This window comes from Mya arenaria, chromosome 1 (assembly GCF_026914265.1).
Source record: "Mya arenaria isolate MELC-2E11 chromosome 1, ASM2691426v1".
NCBI lineage: Eukaryota > Metazoa > Mollusca > Bivalvia > Myida > Myidae > Mya > Mya arenaria.
In genome coordinates, this window is record NC_069122.1 from 12,589,050 (window position 1) to 12,601,561 (window position 12,512).

The following is a 12,512-nucleotide window of genomic DNA, read 5'->3' on the forward strand; positions in this document are numbered from 1 at the left end:
TATAGGTTTTATTATGTTGTCATGCTTTCAAACATTTTTGCTTATAAGTTATATTATTTTTAGCTCATTTTGTGTTTGTTTTTAAAAACTATTATTAATAATTATTGTTTTAACTACTCGATATTAAATTTATAATGATTTATCAAATCTGTTAGCTTTTAGAATACATGTACATTTATATTGTGTAGATATGTAAAATATTGCTGTAAAATGTCATGGACCATCACCTCTTATAAATCCAAATAGAATGGCAATGCACCGTCGTTTTTAAATGTTATTTTACATTGTATATATATATATATGTATATATATATATGTTTTATGGTATGTACAACGATGATATGTAAATAAAGATACAAACTTGATTCCCAAATCAGAACGATAACAAGTAGGCAGACAACTTGCATACCTATAAATTGCAACGGTAGTCACTTTATATGCCATTGCACGCAAGTTATAGGTTGCTGGCCTTGACAACGTGGTACAAAACACTGATGCCATCCACTACCATCGTGGTCGAAATTATACACTTGCGTTGAATCACTCCAGGGAGCAGTAACTATAACACATAGCTCTCTTGTGAGATAAATCAGAGAAAAAACACTGCTGAAAACATGAGGATTTTATTGCTGGTGGTAAAAACATAATACAATTGTCAACTTTACTGAGAAAAAGGAGTAACCATTATATAACATAGTGGCAACGTGAAGGGTTAACACGAAAAGGTTCGATCAACCTCTTTATTTGATGTCAATTAGAACCTTTTTGCTTTCGCCTGATCATCGATGTTAAATCACACAGTAAACTGTCTTTCCCACTACACAGAGCCACCATTGTGAAATATTACATGCATCAAGATTTATATATCACAAAAACAGAATATTTGGTGAACAAAATATATTAACACCACGACTCGCCTTTCTTAAGGCATTTTATGTCTCGAAACATGCACAATAATAAGGAAAATAATTTCTCAGATCATTAAATTGCAAATGGAAATCTCACGACGAACCCATTATTTATCTTGAATGCATAATTTAACAGGTTTTTCAAACAGGGAGAACAGGAAACCCATTTAATGAAATAAATTTTTTTTATAATTTCAGAACAGTGATAGGGAAATTTATTTTTAGTTTTCAGGAAAATAATTATATATTTAAGCATTTGTTAAGAATTGTTCTGCAATGTTGCAGAATAATCAAAGTGGAATACCATACACCTTGTTTTTAAGTTAACAATAAGTCAAAAATATCATATCTCAATAGTATTTGAGATGGTTTTGCACACACTGCCATTCTTGTAGATTTTTAGAAAGGGAATACAGATTAAAGAAACTGATTTATATTGCTGAAATGTAGGTAAGCACTGCTGATTTACTTGTGTTGTTTTGATAAATGTATATTAAAAAAGGTCACGTCTAAAGAATGTTAGAAGAAAGATATTACTGATAAATCCTGTACGATGATGGTGTTGTTTTATGGTAATGAAAAAAAGCTGACAGGCTATTATATATTTCTGAGAATAACTTCAGATTTGCTACTCTTTTTTCCAATGAATATGATGTGAAATGGCTGAAATAGTAGTCCACTCCACTCTGTGCAGTAGGGTCATGTGCATTTTGTGAGGGTTTTCAAACAGGGATTAATAATGGGTATGTAATATCTTGCAAAGAATGTAGAGAAATGGTGAAAATGAATAATTATATTGGTTGATAATGTATTAAACCATTATGCAAAGCGAAAGGCTATTATTAAAAGCAAAGAATGTTAAAGTTAGTCGATTGTAGACATGGCCTTTTCAGCAGTTTTTATAGCTGCTATTTGGCTCTATTTCCAATTCCAGAAAGTATAAAAAAAAAATCAAATTTAAATTCCAAATCAATATTTATAAGAAAAATTTGGTTCAATTTGGCCAAATATTGAAAGTTGGAGGCATTTCTCACACAGCTGGCTTATATATAGTAATATTTGAATAATTGATCACTATATCCTTGACTTATTACTTAAAATGTACTGTTAATTTCTTCACTTTTTTTTCAAATTTCAAACATCTTCATGCCAAAATTCCATATTTCAATTTAGTATGAGTATGGGTATTCTTCTCTTAATAGAAAAACAACAACTTGATACATCACTTTGTACCTTGTCCAAAGATATTGCTTCTAGAATGTAAAAATGTTGATGCACACTGTATAAAAATAAAAATAAAACATTGTCTAAGTTAATTTCATGATACAGCAAAGAATGAAACAAAGTGAGATGACACAGCAAAGTTAACTTTACATCAACTGACCAATTGTAGCTTGGAATAACACTCATAATGACGGCACAGTTACAAACGAATCATTTAGAAGTGCTGAAACCACGTTTGGAGCGGTACAAATTGACTGTTTCTTTGTTGCAAAATGACTTTATCAACATGTGTTTATTTAGTGACCGACAAGTATGGTTTTGTAAGTTCACTTGCAAATAGAAGCATTTACATTGCTTCATACTTTGGTAAGAAAAACAGTGACCGTCTCATGGTTGTGTTATAGGTTGAAAACATCCGGCCTGCTCACAATAATACAGCAGGCCAAAATAATTTTTAACCCAAACAAAACAAATAATCAACCAATCTTTATCACAGCTATTAAGCAAGACATATATCCAGTCCTTAGCTCAGTCAATTGACATAGAGATACAAGAACATTAAATACTTGTACTCTATTATGTGCATTTTGTATTTATCACCAGAAAAAAAACTATGTTAGAAATATGTATTTTAATGATTTTGATAACAACAATTTAATGATTGATAAATAAACGAGTTCTCAGTAAAACTTGACGACGCACATGCAAACATGTCTATGGCAACTGTAAAACTTTTACAACAAACACTAAGTCTTCTATTTTGTATTAGCTTAAATAAGGTTCAACCAAGAAAACATATTGGGAAAACCAAAGCTCGCCTGTTGGTTTTTTAACGAACTGCATCTTGAATGTAACATATATTATTGTTAACAAATACGTCCATTTTCAAAGTAATGGCTGATTGTATATTTACATGTATTACGCTTGTTCTAACAGAAAACCATACTTTTTAGGTATCTATACACGAAATCGTATGACGTCAATGCGGACTCGGTGACGTACTTGCTTTACCTGGCAAAGAAGTATGACGTCCCATCATTGCAAAGCATATGTCGGATCTTCCTAAAAAAAGCTATCAATGTTGAAAATGTATGCACAATTCTTGGTCAGTCATTGCACTTTCAAGACGATGAGCTACAAAAAGAATGCTTGATTTTTATTTCAAAGAAAACCACAGAGGTGCTAAAGTCAACCACTTTTCTGAGTCTTCCATTATCCACTGTTCAGACAATTCTGCAGAAAGGTGTTTAAAATTGCAACGAACTTGATGTTTACTTTGCATTGAAAGCACGGGCTATTTACGCTTGCAAACAAAGGGGAACTGATCACACAAGCACAGAAATGATTCGTGAAGAGATGGGCAGTATGCTCCGGTTAGTTCGGTTTCCAAACTTAAGTGTCGAAGAATTTTCAAAACACGTTGCTAAAGATGTTCTTTTCGACCAAAGAAGAAAAACTTGCTATATAATTATCAGGATATTGTTCTGGGTGAATCAGTGTCTGGATATCCAACGAACTGAGACGATCTCCTTTTGCTACATTGCGAGTAGAAAGATTCAAATCTATCAATGTATAACCATGGCTGCATATGAACCTAACAAATGGTATCAGTTTTACAGTGTCAAAGTCGTGTAGATTTCTTGGAGCAATACTATACCGACCCATCCATGAAGGTATAGTAGGAGGAAGGATATCAGTATATGAAGACGATGAATTAAAACTTGACGTACAACACTCAATTAACTTTGCAGCAGAAAAGAGAACGTCTGATGTTTTGATTTCCAACGCTCAGCTTGTTCCAGGGAAAACATATTCCATTTGTCAAAATTTTACTGGAGTGGAAACGTATCGTGGAATCGAACCACAAATTGCACACTTCGTGAATGATGTACAGATAGAGTTTAAAGATATTTGTGTCAGAAGTTCTTTAAGCGGAACTACGGTTAATTCTGGTCAGATATGTTGAATAATAATCGATGTTAACATTTAAAAAAAATGAAACGGCTTGAAATTAATGCATGAAGCTGTCTCGTCGTGAAGAAGTGGTAATTGTATGTATGAATACTATATTTAAGATGTTATTGGCTTTGATGGATTGTTTATTGTCATATTTACACTGTCTTATATTTCAAGGGTACATATTACCCATTTTTTATTTCGGGCTTATCGATATCTTGCTCATTTTAATTATAAATATTTAATCGTCGGGGACATGTTCTCTTACTGTGAAAAGTTGGATACTCATGCAACATGTTTGTTTGTATTTTAAAATGGGTGAGGATACGTAAGACCCCACAACTTAATGACGCAAAATTACGTTTTATCATATGTGCAAATCAATTAATATAGTTATGTTCTTTATTTTTAAATAAGATTTTAAGAACTAAGTAATAGATATCTTTACAACATATTCGTTGAAAATCGCACCAATCATACAATATCCTTATAAAGTGTTTTGCGTGTTTAAATACTAAGCACATCAAGCAGATGTAACGTGATCATTTTTATATTTTCCATTGCACTTGAGGAGGTCGTTTTGCTGATTTAAAAGAGGCATGAATTTTCTATGATAGCTTAAATGATCAACATTAAACGAATAAGTAAGTGGTCTTTATATACCTGTATGTAATTAAATTGCTAAACAAACATTTAAAAATGTGATTTACCTTGGTAAAAATCGTTGTCCCGTCCTCGTTTCAACATTATCCATTTATGTCACTAACTTAAGTATCAAAAGCTTGATTCTTGGAAACTTTTGTTAAAATTTGCTTACCATTTATACATTTTACAAATAATACATTAATGCATTTATTCACAAAGTTTGGTAGCATTGTACGCATGGCCTTCGTATACTAGTATAGTAATCAAAGTAAAACAACACCTTGGAACCTGGCCGGTAAAATCCGAGATGAGGTCATGTTTGGAAGACATTATGATAGACATTTACATTACAACAGAGCCGCGAGGCGAACGCCAACGATAGTCTGATTTTATATTAGATAACGACGACGACGAAACCAATGCTAAAACAAAACCTCGATTATTATTATTTCCTTAAAAAGACGAGCTAAAATGAAGATTTATTTCTCAGCTGCCTGATACTGACGAGTAACTGGGAGTCGTTTCACCAAATATCATGATATCGATGTCATGCCTTGGAACAATACTGTTCTGCATAGTATCTCCTAGATATGAAATGGCTCATATGACATGAGAGAAGGATTGATTAACCAATTATCCCCTGATTTTACTATTAATACGAAAACTCTAAGGTAGTTACATAGTTAACCAAACAACGTTTATTAGACGGTTGGTCTAATTCACCAATTTTTGCATTGCATTGCACCGTGACATGCTTGTATAGTAAAAACCCTATTTTCGACCACCCTGCTTTCACGACCAACCCGCTAATGAGACCGATTATTTTCAGACCCAATCTTGTATACTGTATACTGTTGATAGCGAGCAGGTATAATGTTTTTTCGTATAATCGTGTGTTTTTTTCTCGCGAATTCATAATATCATAATATGAAACTTCAAAACACGAAACAGACATTAAAACAGTGGCATAGAAATGGCATCTGTGTGTTTTTTATCTCGTGGTAACGACTTACAAACTCTTTCCCACGACAAGTTAACTTTAATCTATAAAAATATGAAAGGGATATATCTTTTGAAATAAGTACTAAAATGAAAAACAGAAAAAAAAAAAAAATCATTTCCATGTTTAATAGTAAAAGTATAGGTAGAAAATGTGTATTAGTAACTACTAGTAAACATGTTTATACTTATTGTTAGTCCATTATTTTTCAGTATATTGACTAGAAATCTCCATGGTGCTATTCTTGGACGTTGTTGTTATTACTCTTATGATGGAAGATGATTATCTCCTTCTCCTCAAGTGTCATTTATTCACTGAATATTAGCATATCTAGACCAGAATTAATGTGCAATCCCGCTTTAATAACGGTGTTCGGGGCATGCGCCGCGTCAAAAAAAATGCAGGATGCGCTTTGGCTTGTTTTCCACTATATCATGGAACACAAAACTAACAACAAATATAAACTATAGCTGTCCCAGGAATACCCTCGAATGTCGCCTCAGCAATGGCAAACTATTTTATTATTTTTTAGAAAGAGGCCAAAACTCCGTCAATTCTTGCAGGAGAATAACCAAAATAGAACCGGACATGTATTGTATATTGTTAAATATGTGTCACGATCATTCTTTAAAACCATAGTTACCTGTCATATGATAAGTTTTTCGTAATACAAGAGGTTCAGGCCTAAAAAAAAATATGTCTGTTTCCTGTAACATGCTGAAACAAATATGGGTCGGTAGGTAGATATTATTTTTTTTATTTTTTTTATTCTTGTATTTAAATGTTAACAATATTTATGTTAATTGCAGGTGACTTATTTTAAAAAGAAACCAGTGTGATATATAAATGTATATTCAAACTTTCTGCATTAAATAAGGTAAAACTGCTAGCTTGACAGCCATTGTACATGTATTTCAGTTGTAGAATGCATCCTTTTAAAGGGCAAGACCTGGGTTCGAATCCCATCGGTGGCAACATTATGTGCAATTTTGAGCATTGCCAGTATGTTCACCAGGGAAGCAGTTTATCTTTACACTTTAAATACAACCCTGTTAAAAAGTGAATCAAATAACATTTAATAAAACATTACATAAACATTACATAATATAACAGTGTATTACAATTAAATGTACATATCAACTATTATAAAATAAACAGTTTTCTAGACATGGTAAGAATCATAACTAGACTATAACATCTGACTAGCAAGAAACCCCTGTTACAACATGGCAAGAATCTCCAAACAAACATATATAATCAATACTTAGAACAATAAATGACTAGAATCAATGACTAATATTAACGCATAATCCATTTAACTCTTTGAGTGCTGTCAGAATTTAACAGGTCTTTGGGACAAGTGTAGACCCATGGTCCACTGCTTGAACACTTAAACCTTACCTACTGACTCGGGTAATGATAAAATGATAGATTGGACTAGAATAGGTTCATATAGACTAGAATAAGCATACAAAAAGCTAAGTCTAATTATCTAATAGATTGACTGATCAAAAATTAATACAATTTCTTTTATAACAGTAAAACAGCAAAACTAGTACACGTACAGTATCTACAATGAACAAGTTTTTAAACTTTGTATTTTTGGAAGAAGTGTACCATTTACTTATCCTTAGGCTTATCAAGTCCATTCTTGTATGGCCGCTGACATATTGGTTTCCTTCCTGCAGCCACACACTCGGGGCATATAGGTAAAACAGTTTTGAACTGTTTCTTTAATTCAGCACTGATTTCTGCTTGTGGGGTGGCACAGAAGCAACACAAGTATTTCCTGCCAACTTCAGAACTGTAAAATGCCAGTTCGATTGGGTCCCTACATGAAAGCTGCGTTCTCACATGGACGACTCCGTGAAGTTTGTTTGCTGGTGTGGTGATGATCCACAGGTATAGTCAAATTCAGAGAGCTGTAGCGAAACCTGAACCAATTGCCTTTCAGTGAGTTTATGCTTAGTATAAATGACATGAGGTTTGCGGCACTCACAACACTCGGTGATGGAACGTGCATTCTGTGCAGTGAAGATACTAGCATCATGTGTTCGTTCATCAGCATTTCTTTGCACGGACAATGGAGCACTCCTCAAGTTGCCCTTAGGTTTTTGTGTGTTTTTCCTTTCCGTACTTTCAACCTTCTGATATGTCGGACGATCCTCCTCTGTTGTGTCTTGATTTTTTACATCAGAGTATGATTTGTAATGTTCTCCATCAAGGATGGGATCGGGTAACCAAGTAAGGTTTTGGCGATCAACTGTGGGCGGAATACAACACACTTCATCCTCACACTTTCTGATTTGGAATGTGTAGTGACGCTGTCTGCAATGCTTTTCAAGGTAAGACTGGTAAGACATGATCTTCTTTGTGTGGATTTTCTGCAGTTTAGTGAGATCCATTTCCGGAAAGAGTGCCCTCAAATGGCGCTGCAGTAAGCTGATATTCTCATCCGAGACAGGATCAAAAGGTCTAAAAGGAACATCTTTCAATTTTAGCCTCTGGAATCGCTCCTCTACCTTTTTCTGCACTGGACCAATGGATGCTTCCCATACTGGCTTCAATTCCGGGTGTTTTTCAGTGCGTTCCCTAATCTGTGCCATACTGTTGCAGGACTTAAACTTGCCATCATCGTCAAGATTCAACATGTCTAAGTTCATCTCTTTAAAGATGCAGATTGCAGCACATTTAACAGACAAAGTGTTGCGTTGATCTGTGCCACCGTCTGAAAAACGCAAAAGTACTCTCGGTAACGGTCACGCTTTGCAAGGATGGTACACATAATGGCTGCATGCCGAAATGGCCCAGAGGTTTGGAAAACACTGTCATTTACCACCACATTGACCTGTCCACGCACAAATGACTTCTCAATATCAAGTGGAATTTCACATTCAAGGTATACTGAAGGACATAAACTAGATTTCGTCATATCGTGGTCCAGTGCTTCCAAACTTTCAGAAACTGGAGCTAACGTCTTCTTGCCACGAACACCGGTGGACACAAACACACCTGGATCTCCGACTGGGACTTTTGCTTTGTCGTCACAACAGAGCATGATGGCATCTGGTCCCAGTTCAATAGCTTTAGACTTGAAATATTTGAACTGCGCAGCACAGTAGTGTTGATCTAGATGCTGAACTCGTAGCTGTCGCTTCTGAATCTTATACTGGACAGGTATACGGCTTGTGAAATTCAATGCTGCATGAGTATATGGATTGCGCGGTGTAAACTGGAGACGTACTAGACTTTTAGAGGGTACCAGGGTTCCTTCTGGGCATTTCTCAGCAGCTTGGCTAATTAAATCACCGAGGGATATCCAATGGCTTAAATGTGCTACCCCATGCCGCCTTTTATCTGCTGCAGTTACGTTCTCCACTACCTCCTCTAGTTTTTCAAAGAAAAAATCAAATTTGTCAGATGGTCGGCCATTGTTTCATTCTCGCAGATCAGGAACGAGACCTGTTTCACCCAATGAAATCAATTTAATTCGTTGTTGCATTTCTGGGTTCGAAGAAACAGATGCGGCAAGGGCCAATTCTTTGTACACAAAATCTAAAATTCCTGGCTGAATTTTAGCAATGAGACTAATTTTTGGTCTAAACTCCCTTTTCATTGCCCTTGTATGGTACTCTGGTAATGTGTTATGAATTTGAGCTATGACTCTGACAGGCTGAATATGGGCAGCATTAGCAGACCTATTAGATGGAACTTAAGCTACAAACATAATAGTAGATACATCTCCTCCTGGACAATATCTATACAGGTCAACATCAACAGATAGACTGAGTTCGTCAAAGAACCTTTTCATTTGCATTCTGTTTTCAAAGGGTGAGGCAAGATGTACACTTTCATCAAACAGTATGGGCTTCAGAAAATCACAGCTTTTGACCTCCTCATCAAACAACTTATATTTATCATACACAAAAGGAGTTTTGGCCCGAAATTCTACAGAGTTGTCATTTCCAACAGTTCTAGGAGGGTTTAGCTGATCGTGTCTGTGTGTTTGACTTTTAGTATGTTTTCTAAATACATTTTATAGTGAACAAGACACTTTGCCAGACACTCAACCTCTTCCTTGAACTGCTGCCAATGTACATCGCTGTGAAATATTGGTTTTGTAATAATATTCACTAAAGCATTTGCATGACTGTCACACTCTGCTTGCTGAAGTGGTTGACTTTTCAGTTTTTTTCCTTTTAAATCATTAAAGCCTTGGAATTGCGCAAACATTTCTGGCGTCTCTATATGTTTTGGCTGCGTCATTTATGGTGAGATGGTGATTTGTCAGACACCAAAGGGCATTGGTGATCACCTGAAATAGACAAAACAAATACTATAGACGAGAAAGACTGAGAAAATCTTAATAGTATAAACTTTTTAGTGTCACTTTTGACAAATGCCCCCCCCCCCCAAAGTGGTGCCTTGAATAGCATACTATTAAAGTGACCTTGCCCAAGACCCTGTAGGCACAACCTGACTCTTCATCATGCCTAACAGTTGTAAAGTTCTATTGATACTTAAATTTATACTTTCAGTTTAGTTTATTATGCCTGAAACACAAAATAACATGTATGGAAATTCATGCAAAACTATTAAGGAGCTTGCCTGTGACCTTGACAAGGGCCCTACTCTTGTTACTTGCATACCTTCACATCATACCCAATATTTGTGTGAAGTTTCATTGAATTCCTTTGAATAGTTATGACTCAGACTGGGACAAAAAGTGTTTTGCACGGATTAAACTATAAACTAACATACGGACGGACAGATAGCGAGGGGGACTTAAAAATGTCTCACCACTCACCTGAACTATGTATTCTCCTTCGTCTGCAACACTGCTTTTGTGCATTTTTAGATTTCTCTGCACCATGAGCTTGACGACATCATTGTACAGCTCATCCTTTCTGTTGTGACTGAAAAGAGAAATTTGGACACATATTTTATATAAATGACTATCTGCATCTGCAGAAATTCATACATAAATTTTCTGCTATGCTTTTTGTACTCCGAAAAACAGTTCTTCTTTAAATGAGGGTTTACTGCACTTTAAACTATATTTTAGTCGTATGATGCGTCTGACATGCAGTTGCCTCACTAGCGAAACACTGTTCTGTATTAGGTTAAAAATTAAAATACATTTCAAATGATCAAGATTGTCTGAATTCATACCAGGTAGATTTTATTTTAATCTTGACCTTTTCACCATCCATGAGGATTTGAAAGGCATTTACAACAGCAGCTGAAGGGTGTTTTCCAGACTCATAGGTCGAAGGAATTTTTCCAGGCTCCATTGCACAATGAAATGCCACTGCCCGCATGTCGGCCACAGCCTTTAGGTCTGCCAATGTCATCTCCTTGGAGACTTGGAACCCATCAGCTTCGATAGCAGTCTGAAAAGTTTGTATTAAAAATGCTATAGATCTTTAATATAGTGGCTTGAATTCATGAATTTAACACTAGCTACTGTGACAAACATGTGATAAAAATGGTTTTAATGGATGCAAAGTGATCCGATCATTCTGAATGTGTTCAACCAGCTGTTTTCTGTACTATATTCAGACTTCTGCAGTATCTTCACTTCTAAAATTTGGTATTAAAAGTTAAAGGAGGTTTACATTTATTAATAACTAAATAACGGACCGTATTTTCTGAAAACAGAAAAACGAAAGTACACGTCGTTTTCTGAAAATGAACTTAGAGAACGAATGATTTTGTAAAAATAAGATAATGGGATAGACCTCTGTCTTAATATATGCATGAAGGATCGTTAATTGGATATTTTTTTCGGCACCAGCTATGACCATTTTCATGTGATGAATCGGCAGTTTCACCGAAGTATCGAAACTTCCAAAATGTTGAACTTACCGAGCACCTTGCTGAATAATCGCACGGAACATCCTTGTTGTGCACTACTAGATATACGCTGTGTATCGTCTGGGTGTGTTCTATTGGCAATATGACTTTAGTGACGTTGTTATTATTGAGCTTTGGACAATGGTTGGTTAATGTCACAGCCAATAAGCTCTTCGCCATTGCTAACTTGCCAAACCGGAACCATGCGACGAATTTGTACACGACTAAATTATCGTTGTCATCACAGGCCAGAGATCACTAAAAAATAAAAATTCTAGAATTTTTGGGGGAGAGAATTGCGGTCGGTGGTAAAAAATCACGGTCGGTCGGGTTACAGGAAACAGACATATTTTTTTAGGCCTGACATGAGAGTCATGCTCTATTGGCAATGTGATGAAGCTACTTTTTAGAAGCAGCTAGTGCAATTTTACATATCGTATGAAGTTAGTTTTCCACTTATGCTGCTGACCAGGAAAAGTAACAAAGAGAAACAACAGAACTGGGAAATTTGAAACATAAAACATTAAATTTGTATGCAAACAAACAAATCTTGCAATAAATACAGTGTTATATTTATATTTACTCGTTCCATTACCCATTTAAATTTCCCATTTTAACCATCAGTCTGAATCAGAGAAGGTGAAGTGAATTGACAAACATCCGAAAGTGCACAACATCCGAATTACGTAAAGTTCACTTGAGTCAAAATGTTTCTTTCCAGACATGAGATCACAAAAAAATGGAGTATACTGTTATTTTCTTACATTTTAAGAGTGTTCAAATGCCGTTGTTTATTAACGTGATCAACAAAAGTAAAATAAATGATAACCTTATAGTGTCCACAGGGCGCCGCCGTTATTGGCCTTTGCCTGACCCATAACGATAGTGTAAGGGGAAGGTACTTGAGACTATTGTTGGATAAG

General features: G+C 35.3%; 1 protein-coding gene across 4 annotated transcripts; it reads right to left on the reverse strand.

Moving 5' to 3' along the window:
* Positions 1-6,538: 6,538 nt before the first annotated feature.
* LOC128236679 (uncharacterized) lies at positions 6,539-12,498 on the reverse strand. 4 transcript variants are annotated; one of them, XM_052951832.1, is made up of 5 exons: positions 12,354-12,393; positions 11,602-11,847; positions 10,906-11,126; positions 10,541-10,649; positions 6,539-10,048 (listed from the first exon to the last, which is right to left on the reverse strand). In XM_052951832.1, the coding sequence occupies exon 5, from the start codon at positions 8,394-8,396 to the stop codon at positions 7,584-7,586; it is 813 nt and encodes a 270-aa protein (XP_052807792.1). In that variant the 5' UTR covers positions 8,397-10,048; positions 10,541-10,649; positions 10,906-11,126; positions 11,602-11,847; positions 12,354-12,393; the 3' UTR covers positions 6,539-7,583. The 4 variants fall into 4 exon arrangements, with proteins under 4 accessions (XP_052807792.1, XP_052807941.1, XP_052807717.1 ...); XM_052951981.1 differs by having other exon boundaries at positions 6,543-10,048; positions 12,354-12,373; XM_052951757.1 differs by lacking the exon at positions 12,354-12,393 and adding an exon at positions 12,419-12,498 and having other exon boundaries at positions 6,761-10,048.
* Positions 12,499-12,512: the final 14 nt, after the last annotated feature.

Coding starts and splice junctions, on each gene's coding strand:
- LOC128236679 (XM_052951832.1), bottom strand. CDS start 8,396: ATGAACTTAGACATGTTGAATCTTGACGATGATGGCAAGTTTAAGTCC.